This window comes from Athene noctua, chromosome 14 (genome assembly GCF_965140245.1).
Source record: "Athene noctua chromosome 14, bAthNoc1.hap1.1, whole genome shotgun sequence".
NCBI classification, from domain to species: Eukaryota; Metazoa; Chordata; class Aves; order Strigiformes; family Strigidae; genus Athene; species Athene noctua.
In genome coordinates this window covers 15,681,300-15,705,361 of record NC_134050.1, presented here as the reverse complement: position 1 = coordinate 15,705,361, position 24,062 = coordinate 15,681,300, and the positions used below count along the sequence as shown (strand labels likewise).

Here is a 24,062-nt window from a genome sequence, read left to right as displayed (position 1 = left end):
TTATGACAAAAAATCCTTTGGAATTATTTTCTAATACCTGAGGATGTATGAACATGGTACAAACACTTGGAAATTAGAACTTGAATGAAAAATCTGAACATTTGTCCAAGAATGTAATACCTGGTCTTGCAGACAAGACACTGTTGTATGACTAAGTTATGGTAGCTGTACAGGAATTTGGAGTCTAATTTACTGTGATTCCTAGTTCTAGCACATATTTGTAAGACCAAGTCCCATAATGTAAACTTTGTTGGGAGGAAGAGAAACATGCTTATTTACCTTACAGATCTCCTCAGTAATGACCTCTGATGTGCAAGACTTGGTTTAGAAATCACCAAGATAGAATATGAAGGAAGTAGATCCCTTTTCAGCAATATATTTATGTGAAGTAGTTGGAAGTAGTGCAACTGAAGCATGTTCTTGATTTCTTTGCTGAATCAGAGCCTGTATTTTCTTCCTGCCAAGGCAGTGATCTTAATCCCCCTTCTAAATGCACCAGTAATTCTAGAAGCCCTAATGAAAGTCAAGATAATGCCACAGATTTTATAAATAAGGGTCTTTATTTAGAATACTGTTGAAAACATTCTTGGCAACCACATCGTATAAATATATAAAGTTTGACACAACAAACCAAGCAATATTAAATATTTTAATTTTTTTTTTTCCATTTTGTGTTTAATTTTTGCTTTTGGTTCTTTTTTTTCTTTCTTTTCCTCTTTTTTCCTTTTTTTTGCAAAGCAACTCTTATTTACAATTATACAAAAAGTTTTATAAAAAATGGTCCACAACCTTATTTTGGCCAGAACAGGAGTAATAGGAAGGATCTGTCATGCCACTACTGTTGTAGATTTCTATTCTCCACATTCAAAGAGCCAGGTTCCTATTCCCCAAAGCCCAGGATTAAACATTGGCCATTTCATGGTATACGATTTTATCTCTAGACATATTAAATAACTTTAGTTTAACAACCAATAAATAACTAAGTGTATTTTGAAGTAATACAGGTTTGAGAATTTATATATTTGAAGGAATTCTGAGTGATATTTTAAAACTGGAACAAGTCTTGAGAAGTCTTTTCAGTCTCAGAAGGCAGGTCTTGGAGCGTGGCTGAACAGAGCAATTTGTTTTCAGTGCAGTCCAGCTGGACCTGCCTTTATAGCACTTGGTAGATAGGGTTGCTGCTGCTGCTGCTGTTATCCTGGGGAAGCGGGGTGCAGTTGGTGGGGGAAGGAATTTGGGCTCCGCTATCGTTCAGACTCGCTCCTTCTGGGGGGGAGCAGGGACTCCCTTCAGCAGCAGTTTCCACTGGAGGCAATATAGGACATGTGGAGTTATCTGTGGAAATCCTCTCTACAATGCTTGAGAGGCAATCAAGGCTGGAAACAACAGAACTCTTCCCAAGCTTTGGATCTAAAAAAACAGACAAAAAGCTGCTCAGTTTATCCAATGGGTACTAGACATCAGTAGGATGTGGTTCTTTCATAAAACCCCAGTGAGTAGCTGACAGTATGCATTGTAATTTGAAAGGTGGAAGAGAGACCCAACCCAAGTATGCTACTTCTGGGGCAGGGCTGTGGATCCAGGGTTTCGCTTCAGTCCATAGAAGGGAAGGGAAGATTTGAAATCAACCAACAATTTCTCCAGTTTGGATCAATGATAGACAGAGTTAGAAAAGTATTCATGCAAAACATGGTTAAACACCGAAAATTATTTGAAGAGAGGAAAATATTTTGATCCAGATGTCACATCTGCAAAATAGGTAATGCAGCTCTAACACATCCCCATACTTGCAAGCACATCTAAGAGGAAATCTAGTGTTTCTACTAGCATCAACAGCTCGCTGGCTGAAAAGCAGGTTCCTCTTTCAGCCCAGCTGGGCTCAGCTAAACAACTGGGGACAGAGAAGGCACCGAGAAGTTTGCTGCACTGACTGCCCCGTCTCCACGTTTCACACGGCTGTTAGGGCACATACTCACCATTCGGTGATTCTGTGTAGTAGCTGCTGTCGTAGCTGTTTCTTCTGCGAGAGCTGCAAGGAGGCCCGCTGTACTCCATCTGGAAAGGAGAGCAATCTGAGTGAGGTCACTGGTTGGGGACAGCATTTAGTGAAATCCCAGTAACCATCCAATTTCAAATTTCAGTCCCTAGTCTGTGCCATCATTCCAGTCCTGGCTGAAATGCCATCAAGTTGTAGTTTGTTTGAATGAGGCAGAATTTAATTTGGCTAGAAGGGGATTCACCCCAGAATATTTTATGTGGCACGGCTGTTCCAAAGGAAAATTACCACTGTTGTTGTATTGAATGCTGTAGCTTTACAAATGAAATGAGGTTTTCCAGCGTTCTGATTAGATACTGCCCTACAGTTTACAATAGGGAGACCAACACGGTAATGAGGTTTTTTCATTTAATTTTTGAAGGTTTTTACAAACACAAGTTCCTCTTTCAAAGCTTCTAGTCTACCTTTATCCCTTGTTATTTCCTTTAGTTTCTCTTCCCATTTCCATTTTGTCCACAAAAGGCCCCAAAACATTGACCAATATATTTGTTTCAAATACTTTAATCCACAATGAAATTTTCTGACAAAAGAAAAAGGCTGTATATTGAGGAGGGATAATTTGTGTAAATCTTCTCTCCAATCTGCCAACTATCTAATAATCGCAGATATTCAACTCGGTAATGATTATCCCTTCCACAGCCAAGAAAAAAATTTCAGGTCTTAAAGTACTGTCAAGATCCCATCCCAGATTGCTGTCCGGCACTCCTGCTGTCACCGCGTCCCCCAGCCCAGAGTCTGAGTCTATGGTCCCGGTGAAAAGTCGGGTGATGAGACACCATCTCTGGCACCCACCCTTCTTCTCCCCTCCCTACAACATACAGGACTGAAAGCCTGGGGTCTCCTTCCTATTGCTGGTAAATGTCTACAGAGGTCATGAAGTGCAAGGAGAAATGGAGAATCTTTTTCTTAAGGGTCAAGAAAAACAGCTCCTGTTGCTTAGACCCTCCTCCTGTTATCATGATGAATGGCAGAAAACAAACCCCAGACATTTACCAGTTCCCCTGTAACTACCATGACCAAGGGGGACCTTCCTCTCTGCTGTTCTTAGAGAATTCAAAGGTAATGATACAGCAGAAGGTGGAAATGGAGATGCCCCAGGAGCTACGGGAGCACAGGCGGAGCTCAGACCTCACCCGACTCCAGGTACCTATCCCAGGCAGCTTCCCAAAGTGCCCCCCAGCAGCTCTCCCCTGCTCCCCCAGGACACAGGGGGACCTCCCTAACTTTACATCCCAGGGAAAGAAGTCTCTTTCCCAGAGACTTTGGCATGTGGGGACACCACCTCCCTTTGCTGCCGGAGCTCGAGGGAGTTTGTCTTCTGCCTGGGGAGCTACGAAAAGCAGCTGCTATAGGAAGACCAAGAGGAGGCAACTCGCCCCGCTCAGGTTTGGATCGACAGTGTCTGGGGCACCTCGGCGGCAGGGTGTCCTCCCCGGGGCACTCACCATGCCATCGGAGCAGTTGGAGCGAGGGCTGGAGGCGTCCGATTCCCCGCTGTAGTGCTCCAGCACCGGGTAGTAAGCGTCCTCCTGCTCCCGCAGCAGCGCCTGCAGGCTCTCGATGTAGCGGATGGCGTTGCGCAGGATCTCCACCTTGGGCAGGCGCTGGTTGGGGTTGGTGGAAGTGCAGCGCTTGAGGGTCTCAAAGGCCTCGTTGACCTTGCTGAGCCGCCGCCGCTCCCTCATGGTGGCGGCTTTACGGCGGTCGGCGTTGGTGGTCTTCCTCTTGCAAGCCTTGCAGGCCCACAGCAGGCAGCGGCCGGCCTGGTGGTGCCCGCTGGGCGCACGGACGTGCTCCTCCTCGTGCGGGTGCCCGTGGTGGTGCCCGTGGTGGTGCGGGTGCTCCTCGGGCTTCAGCAGGCCCCCGACATGCACCAGCCGGGGGTCCAGGTCCTCGAAGAAGTGCATGTCCGACGTGTTGAAGCACGGGTCATCGTAGAAGTCATCAGCGGCCGCGAAGGAGCAGAGGGAGCCCTCCGTCATCTCCATGGGGCCCAGTAAGTCCATGGGGGCGGCGGAGGAGGCGGTGGCAGGGCCAGAGGGGGTGAGCGAGGGGATCGGATGAGCGGGGGCTTCGCTCGGGCTGTGCAGCGGCAGCCCCCGGCCCGGCGGGTGCGCGGAGCGGAGGCCCTCACACCCTCCCCCAGGCGAGGCCGCCAGCGCTGGCTGCTGCCGCCGCCGACCCCCGCCCCAGCCGCGCCGGTCCGGGAGCGCCACTCGAGGCCGTATTTATGCCGGACCCCCCCCCCCCCCCCCCCCCCTCCCCGGCGCGGCGGGTCGGGACGGGGCGGGGCGCGGCGGGGCGGGTCGGGGGCCGCGGCCGACCGAGCCCCCCGGAGCAGCGGGGGGAGCGGGGGGGCGCGGTGTCCCGCGGGCGCGGGGCGCCGTCGGGGCGCTGTGGCGGGGTTGCAGAGCTAACGCCAGCCGCTGCCGGCGCTCGGCTCCACGGTGAAATCTTTTTTATTTTTTGCTCTCAGCAGCCCGCCCTGCCCTGCCCTGCCCAGCCAGTCAGGGCAAGCAAAGGCTCCCCGATGCCCGAAGGTGCCGGCAGGCGCCGGCCGCCTGGCCCGGGGGACAGCGGGGCTCCCCGCTTCGCCCGCACGGCTGCTCCCGCGCCTCGCCGCCTTGGGCGGCGCGTCCCGGGCGGTGGCCGGCGGCGGGGCGCGCTTGGCGGCGGGGCGGCGGCACCGGCTCCGCTGGTTTCTCCCAGGGAAGACCCCCCCAAGCCCCGGGACGGGTTTCTCCGCGCCGGCCGCGGCTGTGCGGCATCGCGGCCACAGGGTAACTACTCCGGGGCGTTCGTAAGGGCGGGCGGTGCGGGCGGCACCTCAGGGCGGCGGCGAAGCGCCGGGGCCCAGCCGTGCACGGCCCGGGGACACGGCGGAGGGCCGGGGCCGTGGGTGCGAGGGGAGAGCCGGGACGGGACGGTCGTGCCCGGGGGGAGCCGGCGGGGCGGCCGCGCTCAAGATGCGGCCGCGAGGTGGCGCTGAGCGCGGCGGGAGGCGGCGGCGCGACGTGGCCGCCTCTAGGGGGGGGTGGCGGCCCGCCGCGCTCCGCCGCCCGGGGCCGCCCGGGGCCGGGGGTCCCCTGCGCCGCCGCTGCGCCGGGGCGGGTATCGGGACACGGCTCCCGCAGGGGCGAAGGGCTGCCTGCTCACCGGCACAGGGAGGTGAGGGAGGGAGCGGGCCCGCCCAGCACGGCCATTACTCCGGAGCCAGGGCGCTCTGCTCTCTTTCCTCCCGGGGTCAAATAACTTCCCTGCAGGAAAAGCGGACGTGTGTGCGGCCCCTGGAGGGGTGTGAGCCAGCTCCTCAGTGTCCCTGCCCACCTCTGACCCAGGTACAGTTCAGAGATACACACCGAGGACAGAAGATGTTCAGAAAGACTCAAGCGTGGCTACTGAAACTATCTGACCTCCGAGCAAAAAGAAGTCGTGTGGGAGGGTGAGGTCTGGAGTGGCTGAGACACCCAGCTAGTGCCTGAGCAAATTGACGCCCTATTTATCACAGGAAGTATTTGATTCCTCCAATAAAGCCATGCAGCAATGGTCTGGTAATGACGTACCGGAGGAGAGCCAAGGCCCGAGTTGTGGTCAGCTGTCACTTCAGCAAATGATGCTTCTCACTTGAGCTAGGATATATGTGCATTTCAGGTTCCTCTTTCAACTCGAGCCTCTGTTTACCTTTATTCTGAAAGCGTGAAGAGATTGACTTCATTTTGCGAAGTAGCATTTTGCTGCACGTGTAGTTGCAACTGCAACTGGAGTGCTTGTGCAACAAGAATTCGTTATTTCAGGGAACTAGCAGTGGCAGAGTTTGGACCTTGGAGAAATGGGATGGGTTTTGGTAACATCTCTCAAGGGTGTTAGAGTTTTTACTCTGTTTTTGGAATATCATCTGAGATGAGAAATTCAGTTCTTTTTCTGATACGGAAGCACTTCAACTGTGATTTCATTAACTTCATGATTAAAATAGTTATGGGTATTTTTAAAGTACCATGAGCTAAAATTAATCTCCATTCTGCAGTTATAAATGTTGGTGAAATTTCATCTCACTCAAAATCAAAGGCAAAGCTCTGTTTTTGGTGGAGCAGAGGGCTGATTGAGAGAATCTGATAAGATAAAAATCATCCATCAATGTTCTAGTCCCCAGTCCCTGTACCTATGACTTCTCAGAGGGGCTGTTGTGATGTTGGCTTCTTTTGCTGTATGATTTGGTTTTTGCAAAAATTCCTAATCCGTAACCCCCATTTTCTATTTATTTATATGTGTTTGAGTACAGACAAATATAATAACTCCTAGGCACATTCAGTCATTAAAAGATAAAATTTTTATTTAAAGAAAAAAGTATGTCTTTTGGACTCTGTACAAGTTCATTCTTTCACAGTATCTAGTGCTGAAAAGTGGTATGTCCCAAGGAGATCAGCTATTGACCACCCTTATGCATTTAGAAATGTATCTCCCAGCTGTTTCTGAGGGACAGAGCAGGAATCTTGTGGAAGTACTTCACTGTTATTACAGAGGTTCTTTGATCCAGAAGGAATGAACACATTTTTTAAAAAAATCTTTATTGAAAAGTTACAAAGCAAAAATCAATTGTATTCAAAATAGTGCTAGGTATACGATAATGCATAATAAGTATTAATGAGCAATAGTTGTGTGTTGTAATGACTGAACACATAAATTGGGATATCAAGGCACGGTGCTGGCTGTGTGAACCACTCAAGACACTGAAACTCTCTCCAGATCATTGGTTTCATTTGTGGAAAAGATAGTTTTACCTAATATTTAGCCAGTCTCGTAATGTATTCTGCCATTGTGTGTTTCTAGGTCATATATGACCCTAGGAAAAGGCACTCTGGGACTTGTGTATATAGTGTTTATCCTGGGCAAACTGGTAACAAATCGTGGGACTTGGACAAGCAATACAAGGAGACTGCCAGTAACAGTCTGTGAATGCTCTTAAGTGCATGAATTCACCTAAAGTCAGGTCAAAAAGTCAGGAGAAGGCCATGACCAGATGGTGAATTCCACTCAGAGTGATCTTCCAGTGAAGATGCCCTTGAGGTGCTGCCACCAGAACTAACGTTCACTATTCCAGTATTATTCCCAAAGACGTGTTTGTCCAGAAATATGTTGTCTTGTATGGTGGGGCCTGAAAAAAAAATTCCTTGCAAAGACCAAATCCTGAGGTGCTTTTCTCAGTTTTGTGTGGCCACAGTGGAGAGGATTCCTCACTCTGAGAGCAGGCAGCAGCAGGGGCCTTTCTGTGCAACCACAGGTAGTGCTTACGGCAAACATTTACAGGTATGCCATTATTAATACCTGTTTGGAAGCCTTTGTGGCTGAAACTCATAATTTCAGAAAACATTAGGTCTCTCCAGAGCTTCCAGTTTGGATGCTGTATTTAGAGTACTGGTGCTGCTATAGCTATTCTGAGCTGCCCCAGATTGTGTTTGGATGGTTTGGGCATGGCTTTGGAAGTACAGAAACAAAGTGTGTGTATGAACAAGCATTCAGCAGAGAATTTGTAAAGTTTCTGTAGGTGTTATTGCCCTTATATCCGTTCCACATTCATCCTTCCATCTCCCTTTTTTCAGGGTGTGATTGAAAAGGAAGCTGGGAAGGCAGAGGCAGATGGTACTTCCTATGCTGAGAAGCACGGACAGACTCATCCTGGATATAGTAGACAGGTATTATTAACAAATTTTGAGATCATATTCACAAGCATATGTGCCCTCTTAGCCAAAGCAGCATGTGGTGGACAAGAAGAGCTTGTTATCTACAGTAACTGACTGATTTCTCTTTTTCAGAGCATAGAGACTGGGAAAATAGCTGATTGCACGTTTATCTAAAATTAACAGAATTGTCTCTTCAGGCAGAGGCCCCAGAACATGTTTGGAAAAGGGAGAGAAAAAGACCTAAAATCTGAGAACTTGTGGATATATTTGGATAGGAAGATAAATATGAGAAGAGTCTCTGAGAAACAGACATGGCTGTATTTCAGGGAAAAGAGGAGGCTAGTAAGTCTTGCTTTGCAAAATTCAAATGTTGGGTTCTTTGTTATGTTGGAATTCATTTAAGGTAAAATACAGTCTTAAGTGCTGGAAACAGTGGAGGAGGCTGTACCTACATTGCAGAAGGTCATCAGCTCTTAAAGCAGAAGACTGTTGTAGGTCAAACATTACCAGCAGTATTTGAAGTGATTTTATATGGCACTAGTTTATAATTGAGTTAGTAGTTTTGGTCTGTTCACACTTAGTGAGCTGTATTTTAATACCGAGAGGGACAGATTCCATTGTTTTTATTCACGTTGAGTTGCAGTCAGTGGAACTAATTGTTGAATAAGGTATGCTCAGCATGAGGATGAGCGATGGAATCTAGCCCAGATGGAAATACCTTTTATAAACTACTGCTGTATTAGAGAGCAGCCATCTCAACATAGGCAACTCTAGCATGTTGCTAAAAGTGCTTCAAGCCATACTTGTGGTGCACTGCAATATTTTTACAGATGAATACAGGAGCTGTTTTAAAGTGATACCCCCTCCCCCAAGGTTGAATCCTATTAACAGAAAGACTGGGAAAGCATCTGCATTGTAATTGTCTGTCCTGTGTTACAACACCAACAGAAAGTAGGTGAGCTAATGCAGTTTTGGAGAAATGGCTACTTAACTGCAGCTGTGTATAGAAGTCAGTTTGCTGAAAACGTTCCATTGTGTTCTTATCTTAATGCAGTTTTCTGATATTTATTTTCATTCTGTGGCCTACTGTTCTATCCTGTGCAACTTTCTTGGTAGTAGAAAAGTAGCGATGCAGTTTTGTATACATACGTAAAATCTCCTGGAGGAGAATACTAGCATGCCTGGGTGGTAAACTGAGGAATACAACATAGATGCAAAGTGCCACTTTCAACATGAAACTGAATTTATTTTCAAGCAAAATAGGAGTATTGCTTACAGTATTACATAAAAGCGTGAGACAATCTTTCAATAAAGCAAACCCCTGTTGCGTAAAAGATGTTTTATATGACAACAAAAAAAACCCTAGCTGCAGGGAGCTGATCTAGGTAGTTGCTGCTCTTAGGTGACCTTGGTAGCCAGTGTACAGAAAGAGAGGTGCTCCTGTAGGAGATGAATGAAGGGATTTGGACACCTCTGAACTTCTAACCAAGATGGCTAAAGTAAAGGCCTTAGGTATGGTGGTGCTAATAGCCTCCCTAATTGAACACTGCCCTAACTGAAATGCAAAACTAATCTAGAATTGCATCACAGAGAGTGGCTGTTCATAAGTGTGCTGCATTTTCACTAGGATCTTATTCCTCTACTGAGGACCATGATAAGGAGTACAAGAAATAGCAGTAGTACCATAGCAATACCATAATTTAGCTAGGGCTCTGTATGGCAATTAAAGCAACCATCCTAGGTTAAGTCTTGATAGAGCCCTGAGCTAGTGTCTTCAGCAACACTTGCAAAATACACCCTAGAACCCGTAAAGATCACATCTAATGAGAACCTGTAATTTTTCTCTCATCTGCTGAGGATAAGAAAGGCCAGCTAGGCAAATAACTGTAGAGTAAACCAGCTCATTGTCTTATTCCCACTGTTGAAGAAATGTTTGTATCCTTCATCGTGGAGAAGTATACCACTAGAAATAGCTGGGCTGTAAGTAAATGAATTAGACTACTTAAATTGCTACTATGATAGAAATAGGTTTTTTTAAAGTTTAGTATGTTAGTAATGTAAAATATGTTAGTAATATAAAATATTTAATAATATAAAACTAAATCTTTCGATTTTCTGCCACATAGAAGTTTCCTTGTACTAAAGTTGCAGGGCTTTTGTTTAAATAAAAGTTATGTATGCTGTTCTTACTAATACTAATTAATCCTATTATTAATTTAAGACAGAGGTTTAAAAGCTTCTGGCTTCTAGGAAGAATTGCATAGATCAAAGTGCAATTAATGCTAGCAATTTGGGTAACTAGCAACCTTGCTGTTGTTTAAAAAAAAATAATGGCATGGGCTAGATTTTGAGCTGCAACTCAACAGAGGACAAGGGGACAGGGAATAAAGCAGTAGGAGTGATGCAGCATCATGTCTCCCGAGTTCTGGTCTCAAGTTCACCCTCCATACAGGTCTGCCTTAGGAGCTGCCCTGCAGCTACAACAGCCACAGCTTTAAAGGCCCTCCCTGCCCTGCTTCACTTTTGCTCCTGTCCCATCATTAGACTGTGGCAGCATGGTGGTGCAGTGTATGGTTGCATATATTGGCCCTATGCCATTTCTGTGCTGGGAAGATTCTCTCTGGGGTCGCTTCAGACCCTCTGCAGCTCCTGTACACTGATGGAGGGGTGGGCAGGGGCTGCAGTGCTGACTAGACTCTGGCTCTATGCCTGTTCTGAACTCTTTCTGCAACCGGTCCATAAAGTAATCTCCAAGACTATTTCTGCCATCTTGGGAACAGTCAAGCCTACGAGCATTGGTCAGTAGATCTCCCATCAGCTTGATCTTCCGGATTTTGGGCCCGATAAATTGTTTCTTGATAGTACTCGCGCTATGAGGGTCTGCATTTTCAATGCTCAGGGCATAAAGCTCTTCAAAATATCGTATCATAGTTTTCCACTGTACCATTGCTACTTCCAGGGCTTTCATCAGACCAACTGCATACTCACAGTTTGGTTTCTAAAAACAAAGACAGAATTACATTTATTCAGAAGAACAGCTCATCTTACTGTATTCATTGATGGTTTCCTGCAACATACCTTGTACTCTAAACAAGATGTGTGAGAATCTGTAACACCACCTAGTTTGGAGCATCTGTTGTTTTTTGCTGAGTTGGATAGCTGTGAACATACAGAAGTGGCAGAACCCAAGCACTTTTTCAAGGAACAGAGATTCAGATAGCAGTATCTAGGCCTGAGGAGCATTCTTGCACTAGGAAACCTTACCATAGTGTCCTGGTTTTGGCTGGGATAGATTTAATTTTCTTCCTAGTAGCTGGTATAGTGCTGTGTTTTGGATTTAGGATAAGAATATGTTGATAACACATTGGTGTTTTAGTTAGTGTAAACACTGCTTAGCAGCAAGTCAAGGACTTTTCAGCTCTCACAGCACCCCACCAGCAAGGAGGCTGGGGGCACAAGCAGCTGGGAGGAGACATGGCCAGGACAGCTGACCCCAACGGGCCAGGGGAATATGCCATACCACACGACGTCATGCTCGCTACATGAACTAGGGGAGGAAGCGAGCAGCTGTGTGGTGTTTAGCTGCCTGACGGGCTAAACCCTGACACACAGAAGAATCACAGAATGTTTTGTGTTGGAAGAGACCTTAAAGCTCATCTGGTTCCAACCCCCCTGCCATGGGCAGGGACACCTTCCACCAGCCCAGGTTGCCCAAAGCCCCGTCCAACCTGGCCTTGAACCCTTCCAGGGAGGGGGCAGCCACAGCTGCTCTGGGCAACCTGTGCCAGGGCCTCCCCACCCTCACAGGGAAGAAATTCTTCCTTGTATCTAATCCAAATCTACCCTCTTCCAGTTTAAAACCATCACCCCTCATCTTATCCCTATGCTCCCTGATAAAGAGTCCCTCCCCAGCTTTCCTGTAGCCCCCTTTAAGTACTGGAAGGCCTCTATAAGGTCTTCCCTGATTCAAACTCAGTATTCAGAAACTATTTCAAGATGGCGTTTTTATTTTTACATCCTACAGCTTAATAACTGCTATGACAGACCATAGAAGAGCATTCTGTATTAACTATTTACAGAATACTAATTTGGTAGAGGAGAATCAGCCCCATGATCTTTTAACAAATGAGGTGGGTTTTTTCCTGATAACTTTGAATTATTCCTTTGTACCTGTGTGACCCTGACTCAGATCTCTAGTTCAAATTCTATCTTGAGCTGTGAAGGAGACAAGTGGGCTGTTTCAGCACAGTTTCAGGAGTCTCACAATCCATTACAGCACACTGGAAACAGCAGCCTCCAGGTGAGTGAATGAAAAAGGGGACCACTGTTCATATCCTTTTGGGCTAGAAAGCAACCACATAGAGTTAGGACTGTATGGTGACAGTTTCTAGGCATTACAATCAAGAACACACCCGTACACACTAATATGACAGGGAAATTCTATCCGGAAATCTAACAGTGGATGAATGCAGAGATCTGAAGTAATAGCAACATAATGCAAGAAGTTAATCATTGTGGATTGCAACTGCTTGAAAGCTTGTTGTCTACTACCCACCTGGATGGTTTTAGAACAGTAATGGCCTCCTCTTTCTTGCTGATACTTCATCAAAGCTTCTGCAGCTTTTCTCTCTTCCAGAGCTTGATGCAAGAAGAACTTTGAAACATTTGGTAGAGCCACATGCGACTGATCAAAATATTCACCCTAAACACACAAAACAAGAGTGTTAAGATTTGCTGGAGATGGGACTCCCTTGCAGCAGAACCTGGCGTTAGCAGAACATGGGAGGCCCTTCCAATAGAAGCTGTTCTAGCAGCACAATCACTTTGAAGACCTTAATCCAAATTTCTGCAATAAATTAAGTAAGTAGTTACAGTCTTAAATTAAAAATCTATACTTCTACTAGAACTCCTTCTGTCCTTTAATACTGGACAGGTAACTGTAATACTGATGTTGTCTCTCAGTAGCACTCAGAGATCCTCAGAATATTTTATTTAAGAGTGGTTGAGGAGCATGTGTGTGGGCTTTTTGTTTGGGTTTTTCTCTTTTCTTTTTTAAACATAGTTCCAGCACAGGAAACACAAGCTTTATCCCTTCAGGTCAGCATTCCAGTGAAAAGTTAGCTTTTAAAGGTATGAGAAGGATGAGGCAAATACCAGAAAGAGAACAAGCACAACTTTGCATCTGTTTATCAGCTTCATTGTGGACGTTATTCCAAAATAAAGAATACTGCTACTGAACTATACTGTATGCACCTTTAATACTGTATGTAGCTCATGCCTAGGAATACTTCAGAAGTATTACAATCCTAAACCCACTGCACGCCTTGTTCCACTCTGTATGGGAAAGTAACAACTTTAACCACTGCAGTATTCACCTATGCTAATAGATCCATCAGCTCTTACAGTAGAAGAATGTTATCCATGGTACTGCTATCCCATAAAGAAAACATATTAGAGGCAGGTAGCAAAGCAGAGCCACCAGGTTATGCTAGTTTCAACACTGTCTCTGCACAGCTCTGATAAGGAGAATGAGGCAGCAGCTGGGAATACACCAAGAACCAAACTGAGGGAGCTACAGCATCTTGATCTGCTACTGGTCCCTAAACGTGCATATGCAATACAGCACAGCTTTTGTCTCTTGGACATACTCTGGCTTGGAGTACTGAGTACCGAGTGGTTGGTTTGTAGCCTGCCTAGGAGGGTTAAGGAACAAGTATGTGCATTTCATAAGTTTTTCTGCTTCTTATTGTCTTCTCCATTTTTACCTATTGCTCTGCTTAAATATGAAATAGTTGTGTTTCATCTATGTTGTTCTGTTTAGAAAAAAAAAAGCAGAAGTTATATACACAAGTTTATGTTTTCTGTTAATATTTTTATGGCCACCTGGGGTACCCCAAGCCCGTGACACATACGCATCTGTGGTCATAAACTATTCAAGAGAAAGTACATACTGGAATGTTATATTAAGAACATTCATTGCAGTATTTGCATAATCCTTTTCCTGAAGTCATTCATTCATGTTTCTGTTGACAGAAGAGTCAAGATTCAGTGTTTTATAACCAGTTCCTCAGTGCAAGTTTGCTGCATGACTTCAATTAGAGCACAAGTTACCGCTCCTGCTTAACTGTTAAGGTAAATCTTTGTATCAATCATTAGCTATTTAAGATGTTCGTATTTCTAAGGTTGATGTATCCACAGTCAGTTTCTAACTGAGCTTTCTCCATCCTGCCCAGCTGCCAATCACTAGTATTATTTTAATCCACGTGCTTAACAAGCAGAAGTTTTACTGCATACTTAAATTTTTATTGGACTAATATTGACACCAAGCTTGATCAAAGGATCTTGGAGATAGACTGAATATAGTTTCTGCTGCTCCTCCGTGGATGCTTGGCATCAGACGGGATGGCATTGATTATTTTTTTATTTTAATGGCTTTGTTAAAATTTATGTTGATTTAATATTTAATACGTTGTGACACCATTCTGGTATGCGTGTTACACAGTATCGGAGATAACTTTTTAAATTCGTGTCCGAGGTATTCTGCCTGTGGAGCACAAAAAACCCTATGCCGCCAGCCACGCTGACAAACTGTTATGCCAGCAGTTTAACCGCACACGACTATTTTACGTATAAAGGCTGGGGAAAAAAACCACCCCAGAAAGAGGAGTGCTGGATCCAAAGCCGTGAGCGGCCCCTGTTCCCGGCCCTCCTTCCACAGGCACAGCTCTGTTTGAATCACCCGAAATACACGAGCGCCCGATTCATCACCCGCTCGCTCCTGACTTCGTGGTCGGGCCCCAGCGCCCCTCCGGCCCTGCCCGGCTCCGGCTCCCTGCTGAACCCCGGGCGGGTCGCCCTCGGCCTCTCCCGCCCCCCCGCCGGCCGCGGCCGCCTTACCAGCGCCTGCAGGCAGTAGGCGAGCTCCAGCAGGGCGGCGGTGACGCCGCAGAGCCCTTCCTCCACGGCGGGCGGGAAGCTCTGCCGCACGCGGCTGGCGGGCAGCGCGCGGTGCGCCGGGCAGGCGGGCAGCGTCACGCGCGGCCGCTTGGAGCGCGGCTCCGCCATGGCGGGCGCCGCCATCGCCCTGCCGCGCCGCCCCGCCGCGCCGCCAGATATAGCCCGGGCACCTGGGACGCACCTTGCCGCGGCCCCCCGCGCCGCGCCGGCCCCTCCCCGCCGCCCGCCCGCCCTCCCGCCCGGGGCAGAGGGGGCGGGGGGGGGACCGGACACGGCGCCATTTCGTGCGTGCTCGCCCGTGGGCGGGCGCGGCGGCGGCGCGGGCGCTCCCTGCGCCCCGGGAGCGCCGTCCCCTCGGCCATGGCCGCCGCGGCGCCGGGGCAGGCCGCGACGCGGCTCCCCGCGGCCGGGCGTCGGTTGCCAGCGCGGGAAGGGCCGGCCGGTGACCCGGCATTTGTAGAGCTTGTTGGAGGGCCGGTCGCCAGGGACGCCCACACTGAAATACCGCCTTTAATAGCCCGCGAGGGGCGAGGGCGCGGCGTGGCGGAGCCGGAGCAGCTGACAGCAGCGTGCAGGGAGATGCGGTCGTGGGGAGGGAGCGAGCTGGGAGCAAATCCTGGGAACTTAACAGTGTATCCGTGTGTGTCTTGGCTACAGGGTAAATTGTTCCTCTTTTCTGAGGAACGCTAAAAATGTTTGGGTCAAACTGGTCCTGTCTAAGCAGATTAAACCACCTCAGTGTGTTAGTACTCGGTTTGTACAGTAACTTCAAAATACATGTTTCTGACTTTCAGCTGCTTTGCTGTATGGATGGAGCTCTACATGTTACTGCTTGAGCATTTCTTTAATAGATACAAGCCAATGGTGTGGAAATCTGAGTAATCTCAACACCCTTCGAATTTGATAATTTTCTGTTCAGTGACTTTCTGTTTAGTAAGCTTAATGTTACATGCCATTCGGTGGAATATTTTTCTAGCAGATCACCCCACTCCCCCACAAATCCAGGATGCTCAGGGCAGAATCGTTATTCCGTTGGGTGTTTTAATTGTTATTGGATCTGACTACCTAGAGCAGAGCACACATTGTCTGCGAGTAGTCACCTAAAGATGTGAGAAAATTGCTCATGAGAAACTTACATACTTCTACTTCAGTGCCTCCAGCTTCTGTGTTATTCGGCCTTTTTTGTTCACTGTAATTGTCCATTTTTTCGTGCTTCTCATTCTTTGTGCTGTAGTTAAATTTGAAGTTTCAGCAAATAAAATGTAAAACTGTGTGCTAAGTTCACTTTAAAAAGCCCATAACATTAAGTATATGCTTATTTTAAGCATTTGAGTAAAACCGCGTGTGAGTAAAGTATACCTGTAATATTTGCAAGACTAAATAAATCCGTAAATTACAATCTGTTCAGTGACAAGACAGTTCGACAATGTATGACCTCGTTCTGAAGTTCTCAGTAAGGGTCCTCTTTTTTTGCTGGGGCATGAGGGACTTTTGCTGGGAAGATGTACTTCTAACAGTTACCTTTTAGCTCCCTCCATTCCAACTGTCTGTGTTTTAGCCAGTAAAACAGTTGCTAGTGTTTTATTATTTCAGAATAATCCTTTGACTGCCTCAGAGGAGGAAGAGCAAGTGTGGTGTCAGTGTGTGGCTATGCATTGGCATCCCAATCTAACAGAATACTCGATGACCTCCTTTCTGTGGACAGCCCAAATAATTTCAAGTGTGAAATCACAGTAGAAGGCAAGTTACTAGTGTCTCTGTAGGACAGTTTATGGTTGTATTTTGTTAAGTAGGAGTTCATGACAGTAATATCTGAGCATATCAGCTCATATAGATGCTTCTCTCTGTATTAGTGGACTGCAGGTCCCTTGGGAGTCAATATTAAGTTATCCCAATTCAGTGATGGAGAACCGAGACGCAAAGACATTTCTTAAGGCCTCCTATGCTGTATGGGGCTGATCTGAAAACTGACTCTAAATTTCCTTAATCTCCATACATTGTTTAACCCCTTTTCATGAGAACACTGTTAAATATATTTTGCTCTGTGCTTCATAGAACAAAAGGAAATACACGTCATTTGTACTGTAATCATATGTATTGTGGAAAAATTCCATTCCAAAGTAATGTGGGGATTCTTGCTACGTAGGGTGAGGTGGTATCATATGCTGGTAGTATCTGGACTGAGAAAAGCATCATCTGTTCCAAAAACTTGTGATCTCAAGCCTTGGTTTTCAAGAAATGCTGTGTCCTGGGGAACAAGTGCTTTCTTCAGTTTCTTAGTTACAACATTTCAGCATGACATGGAGTAAGTGCAGCTGCCTGCTCTCAGGAAGGGTTCTTTTTAAGATATGTTGGGGTTTTTTCCCACCTGCCCTAAACTGAAGGGAAAGTCTTGCATCTCTCTCCCAAACTATGAGCTTCAGAAAAGTTATTACCCGCTTGGGGTAACAATATCTGTGTATGACTTTGAGACAAGTGAATCTGGGTTAGATCCTTAAATCTGGAAGTATGAAAGTACTTTACAGATTTCCTTAGTGAACGGATATTGGGGTGAAGAGGGTTGGACGCTTAGCGATCTTGACCAAGGGAAAGCAAGAGCAGATAGTTACCTGTGAGTCATTGCAAAAAGAGATGGTGACATCTGTAAATAGGGTTGGTGACAGGATTGACCCTGTTTATTCCCATAATCCAGGATTACTTAAATGTGTAGTGTTACGCACATGCCTTGATGAAAGATGTCTTTATTTTTATAATTTGACATGATCTTAGTGCAACACATTTTAAAGAGTGTTGAAAGTGTATGGCAGAGTGGGAAGCCAAACAACCACAGCGTGATATACAGAACTTGCAATTAAAATTCCAGCAAAATAAACTCTTTTACACACACATCCACATACACCCCCACTCCCTCCCTGCCTTCTGTCAGTGGGCTTTAGCAGTCATCTGAAAATATCCTTTCTGCTGAGACTACTTTGCAAATAGTTGTATCTGGCCATTTTCTACCTTGATTCTCATTTAAAGCTGGGGTCTTAAACTGCACTTAGTAATCTGGAGTTGATATTGTTTGTTCCTTAACCACAGCTAGCAAGAGCTGTGTCTGTTGGTTCTACCCAGCTACCATCTCTTAGCTTCTTTCTAGCTGTGACAGATTTTTCTTGTGCTTTGCAAATAGTGTATCTAATGTGCCACTTTTTTCTTATGTGATCATTCAGTGCCCATCAATAGCTATGATGAAAACAGAGGGCTGTGTGAGGAAAAAGTAATAAGTAAACATATGCATGATATGTATGCCTGTGAATTAGCCTTCTTCATTCATGATTTTGTTTCGTAATTAAGTGAAACCTAAGCTCTCTGGCAGGAAATGGAGAATGATTCATACAAACACCCATGAATTCACAATTGCTTGTATTGGACTTGCAGTCACTTAACCCATTTTTCTGTATGCTTTTCTATTTTCAGCAGGTGCTTCATGTCATTATTTTATCTGATCCCACTCTTTTTTATTTTCTTTTTCCATGGAGGAAAAGCCAGCAAGACTTCTGAGTTGTTTTGTTGCCTTTTTGCACTGGATGACTCATAAAGTTAAAAAAGCAGCCTGAAATTTGGGAGCTTACTACTTAAGTAAGCATAAAAAAAGAACTTTTTTTAACTGTCTCACAGTAAAACTAGTCATCAGCAAAACATGAGATGGCCCTGGGGTGACAATAGCACTGTGGCCAGGCTGTGAGGTGGACATTCTGGAAAATGCTTTTTGTCTGTATGTATCTGAGCAAATGGAAAGGTCCAGTTCATTTCAGTGCTGTGAAATCAGCGTGTTTTAGGGATACAAGAGAAGGATTTTCCAAAAGTAAAAGTTAAAGCCTAGCCCCTTTGAAATCAGTCTTGATCTTGTTGGTATCAAACCAAGCAGACAGGAGCCTATTTTTTTGGCTTATAGGTACAGAAAATTACTATGCAATGCTGTATCTACATGTATTTTATATGTATTCATTTTACTAAAATAAGGTACCAAATGGAATCCTGTTTGTAAAATACTTGGATTAACTTTGATTTTGAAGTAATTTTTGAAGTGCCTTTTTTTTTTGGCACTCACCTCAAATACTCCAAAGCTTAGTTTTCCATTGCTTTCCTTTTAGAGAGAGTCAAAGATTTTCTTCCTCTCACTGATATTTTTATATTTGCAAAACATCCATTACTGCAGTGTTTAAAGCCAGCTGAGATGTTTGAGGATGTTCTGCAGTTGTACTGGAAACAGTCATGTCTTTTTTGCCTTCATTCACTTTTCCCACTTTGCATCAGTACTCTGATAAAGTTGCGACACTTTGTGCCTCTGATGTAACTTATCTCTGGCAGTTCAGTTCCGTAGGCTTCCCTGACACGTCTGCATGGCACGGATAATGAGAAGTTGGTTCATTTGTCTCTCTGTCACAATGAAGTTCTTCCTTAAGGAACTTTCCAAACGCTGGATAATATAGACCGCTGTGATACGTAGAGAGTTCTTTGAAACTTTACTGACTGAAATTTGTCCTTCAGACAGAATATGCCCACAGCCTGTGGGTATGTCTAAAACAAACTTAGAAGACAAGCTCCTAAGAGTTTCTGAGATATAAGCAAAGCTTGTCTTTAACTTGCGTCACAGAACAGTTATAGAAGGGTTTCCTAATTCGTGCTGTTTTCTTCTCTGCGGTGTTTAAATTAGATTATCTGTAATTAATGCTTGCTTTTACCGTGGGGCCCTTCCAGTAACAGAGAGTTTGCTTCAGGCCATGCCGTGAGGAGACAGGCACCCTCAGCTCCTTCTCGGCAGGGTGCTGCTGGGGCCGGAGAGGCCCAGTGCCCTGCAGCGCAGCAGGGAGCCTCTGTGGCCACTGTGGCTGGTGCTGAGCTGCCCTGTGACTTGTCTTCAGGGTGCACCCTGCCTGCACATCACCTGCCCTCGCCCTCCCGCCCATCCCCAGGCACCCCTCCCTTCTCCTCTCTCTCTTGTAGGCTCTTTCCAGCTGCTGCTACAGCCACAGTGCTCGGGCAGACTCATCCTCTCCCTTTGCTCCCACGCTCCCCTCTGTGGGCCCCTGAGAAATCTCCGTGCCAACAGCACGTTTGGGGGCTGTGTGAGACCCTGGAAGATGTAGGTAGTCTCTTGGCCGTGACTGTTGTCCTGCCTCAACCTGGTTTATGTCGGACACCTTCAGGTATCTTGTTGCACCTCAAGTGAGGCTGCGTATGGCCGAGTTCGAGTGCGTGTGACTGCGTACATGTGTGTAGACTTCTTCATGCTGGTGAAACTGCACTGCGGCCGCTGCTAACTTGGGTCTAGGAGCTGCATAGCACTATCTTCTCTTAAGCACATATCTCTTTCCAATGCAATTTTAAATGTCGACGATTCACCTACACCGAGTTGTTCTCCCCTAGTCTTCCATCCTTGTATTTACAAAATTGTTAGGCGTGCTGACTAGGCTTCATCTGTGTCTTTCAGAGCCCTGGCTCTGCCCGTGCTCAGGAAGGCGGCGGTTTGGCTTGGGCAGCGAGGTGCCAAGGAGAGCTGGAGCTCTGGGGCTGTTGGTGCTCCCTGCCTCTGCCTGGTGCCTGCAGAGGGACTGAGCAAGCTTCAGCCTAGGCAGCAGTACTGGCCCTTCAATCTCCATTTCTCCTCTTATAAACATCTTTTTTAAATACACTTAAGATGCAAGTGGACTATTAATCATATATTAATACTACCCGTTTAATTTTTTTTAAAGAGGCTCAGGAGTACATTAGAACAAATTGGCAGGGTTCATCTGCCTCTGAGATTTTGTAGTTGTTTTTTCAAGGTACATTTAAAAAAGCATAGGCCAAAAACCTTAAGGCTCATCCTTGCAATCTGTCCACAGTATATCATAAGTCCAGTCACTTATTGCTGATTGAAGCCACTGAGGCTCAGCACTGAAGCAAATTTAAGGGGATTCTGTGGAATTTCTGAAAACATGTGGTGAACCCCAGGCAACGTGTTGCATAAGGGGGTTGTGCAATCCCAAACTGCCTGAAGTCTGTCATAATTTGTATACCTTGCCTTTCTGTTCTACCATCCTTTCCACAGCTGTGGGTGAGAATCTGTAGTTACTTTTGGACAAATGAGAAAATAAGACTTGACGTGTTGAAAAAAGAAGTGCTTTTTTTTTTTTGTACGGTCTGTGCCGTCTGAAATCAGTGACTGCAGGTAATGCCTTCCAGGCAGGGTACACTTTAGTAGGTGCACTCTGTGCTCCAGCTGGCCCTTGAGGGAGCATTAGACCTCTCTCTCTGATGTGAACATGAGCAGATGCACTCTATACACACTCAGAATATCTGGGCTAGCAGAAGTAAATTACAAGCAAAGGATGAAGATCCAGAAACCATTTATTGTTTTACTGCTGTGTGCTACTGATAATCAGTGTTCATAGAGTCCCTACTAGTACCAAGAGCACCTGCTTCTAAAGTACAGGTGCTCCTGGGAGTTAAATGGTTTGACTGATGTCATTTGCTACTTGGCTTGAGGGAGAAGAAATTAAAGCCACAGATGTGGTAAGAGGTGTGCAAAATGTTTGCAGGTGAAGAGGTTATTATTCCAAGTGTTTTAGCTTCCATAGTCACCAAAAAATAATGAATGAACCCTTTTCAGGGTTTCTGAACACTTTTTGTTTGAAAAAGAATTCTTCCAGAGTTTAAATGCTTGAGAAAAAAATATGAAAAGGTCCTTTATTTGAAACTTTAATGTGAACATTCATCAGCTAAATGTTTGTTTTAAATTTTGTATTAATATGGATTTGGTGGTGGTGAATCAGACAAAACAGAAGTGGATAATTTCACTCAAACATCATAGACCCTAAAGGCTATGCTAAATTCCAATGAAGTAATTCCTCTTCCAGTTCCAGGCACAAATGACCCTTTATTGCTGCTTTCTGCTGAAAACACCTCTTTTAGGCCATCTACATATTATCTTTCATAGTCTTTAAGTGTTGTGGTTCCCTAGGGTATCTCCCTATCATTTTCTGCTTAATTCCATTTTAATGGCTTTAAATATATTATAAAAATCTTATAGTGGTAGGTGTTAGATTGTAGTCTCTTTGTGGCAGTATGTCCCAGGCAAAATCTTTTGTGTCAGTTTGCAACAATCAAACAAATTGTTTTCAATTTTAGCATCTTTATGCAGAGCACTTGTTGAATTGTGCTTTCTCCTGATTTCATTGGAATTACGAGGTATAACTCTGAGTGTGTTTGGCTCCTATCACTTAAGGTAGTCAGCACCATTAATTGATAATCTTGGGAAGTTATTTGTTCTGGTCTTTAGGATACGTGGCATTACAGTGATGCAGTGAAATGCTTTACTTTTTGATTTTTAAACTACTAGCTCCAGTTGCTATCTCTTTTAGAATTTAGAAATTACTGTGCTGAGTATTTACAAATTTCACAGAACATTTTGTTCTCTGATTTAAATACTGCATACCAAGTGCCTGCCTGGGGCAAAGACAAAAAAAGTTAGCTTTGATACTCCAAAACTGGTTGAATAAATCCTGTGCAGCTGGCCTGTATGAAATGTGCCTGGTGACAGCAAGCTGCAGAGAGGATTCAGAGGGTTAGGAAGAGCTCTGTGCCTGTCAGATGCTGGGAGTGTTTTATTGCTTTTGCTGTGAAGGGCAGTAACTTGTGGGTATCCCTGCTGCTCAGTATCAAGTGTGCAAAGTGGTGATTGCCATGTGGTTTCCTCAGACATATATGTGGACAAAACTGATGCAAGTGTGTGAGATTGCCCTCTTTGTATGTTTATACACGCTTTGATGTTTTCCAACTTTGGAACTGTGGCTAAAGTCTCAAAGGGAAACCATGAGTCTGCAGCAGCTGAGAATATGTTTCTAGCACTGGACGTTCCTGTGTGGTTGTGTGAATGTCTGTTCATTGGTGAGGAAATGGGGCTGTCTAGCCTGTACTGCAGTGTTTGTCAAGGGGAATTCTTGGAGACTTATTTAAAAGGGCAGGCCAACACAGTATGATTTACACTTGTCCAACACAGTACAATTTACACTTGTGTGTACTTGTGGGTGAGGTGCCAGTAACTGTTATGGATTGGAGACTATTTTTTCTGCCTGTGCTATTCTTACTGCCAGCTCTGCTCCTTCAACTGTCTCTGCTTGGCCTCTTTCTGTAATATAACCCAGCTGAGACATGGTCCCAAGGGGAAAGGGACTTCAACAAATCTAAATCTCGGAAAGTCATGAATTAAAAGATGTAGTGTTCAGGAAAGTAAATTTTGGATACAAAATTACAAAGGCTGTGACTGGGTCACATGAGCAAGGTGTACCAAGGTCATGTTTTCCTCTACTAGTGCGCCCACAGGAATTTGGAAAGCCTGCTTTTACTCACATTGTGTGAGCAGAGTGCATTTGGCAGTGCTCTGCAGTGCCGCCTTTGTGAATCCGGCTCCATTCTCAGGCTCCAGAGAGCTTCCAGGTTTTCTAGAAACAAGCACAAGTGTAAATAACTGCAAGGAGTGAGACCAGATTTGCAGAACTGACCTTTGGAGCTCAGAATGGCAGGATTCAGAAAAGAAAAAACATAGAAGCTTCCATTAATACAAGCATTTATCAGTAATACACTAAGAGGGACTTAAAAAAGAGATTTGTATGCATTTGGTCATAAAACAACTTTTAGCAAAATGAGATAAGAAGAAAAATTTCCTTGGAGCCAATTTGGCCACCGTTTCTGGCAGGGGGTTTTTGCTCTCTTCCCATGTCATTTTATAGTAGCCTATGTTGAAATAACACACTGGGCTATGTGGACCACTGGCCCAAGCAACTGCATGGCAATTCTTATGATGCCTGTGCTGAAAGACTTCTCTTAGGGGACCTTGACAGGGTTTGATTTGATCTGTTCCAGAATGGGATCACCCTGGTTCCTGCTGATACATGCTCACGATCTGGACTCCAGGACTAAAGCAGGACTGAGGGACACATCTTGTGAGGCAACGGTAAGACTGTGTTACCTGGGTAGAGAAGGATGTTGAAGTCTGGTATATGTAGCTTGTGACCTTCAGCTGTTTGGTCTGAAGTGAGGAACAAGAATGTTTCTTCTCTTCTTTTGAAGGAAGATCAGTGCAGAGCAAAGAGAGGTGAAAAATCCTTCAGAAAACCAAAAAGAGAAGAGAAGCAGCACTGAGAGCGGGCTGACTCTTATTGGTATATGTGAGCATTACTCATATAACTTCAAGAGACTACATGCTTTAACTGAGCATGTACAAGCTGAGGACTTGGCCCATAATGTCCTTTATAAAGCTCTGATTCCTCCCCAAATAGTTTTTCCCTCCCTCTTCAAAGAGGCACCTGTTGTTAGTGGAGCTGGTGATGATACTGGATTAGTGC

The 24,062-nt window shown here is 45.5% G+C and overlaps 2 protein-coding genes and 1 long non-coding RNA gene across 3 annotated transcripts; 1 reads left to right on the top strand and 2 right to left on the bottom strand.

The window, feature by feature from the left end:
* Nucleotides 1–577: 577 nt before the first annotated feature.
* Nucleotides 578–4,062, bottom strand: MYOD1 (myogenic differentiation 1). The gene is made up of 3 exons (XM_074918266.1): nt 3,502–4,062; nt 1,977–2,055; nt 578–1,410 (listed from the first exon to the last, which is right to left on the bottom strand). Exons 1-3 carry the CDS (start codon nt 4,060–4,062, stop codon nt 1,154–1,156), a joined length of 897 nt encoding a protein of 298 aa, XP_074774367.1. The 3' UTR covers nt 578–1,153.
* Nucleotides 4,063–8,960: 4,898 nt separating this feature from the next.
* On the bottom strand, nt 8,961–14,892 carry LOC141966137 (ferritin light chain-like). The gene is made up of 3 exons (XM_074918547.1): nt 14,632–14,892; nt 12,290–12,436; nt 8,961–10,732 (listed from the first exon to the last, which is right to left on the bottom strand). The coding sequence occupies exons 1-3, from the start codon at nt 14,812–14,814 to the stop codon at nt 10,229–10,231; spliced, it is 834 nt and encodes a 277-aa protein (XP_074774648.1). The 5' UTR covers nt 14,815–14,892; the 3' UTR covers nt 8,961–10,228.
* On the top strand, nt 12,475–23,639 carry LOC141966138 (uncharacterized). Its single transcript, XR_012634550.1, has 3 exons — nt 12,475–12,594; nt 13,768–13,866; nt 23,581–23,639. It is a non-coding gene; the product is annotated as an uncharacterized LOC141966138 (long non-coding RNA).
* Nucleotides 23,640–24,062: the final 423 nt, after the last annotated feature.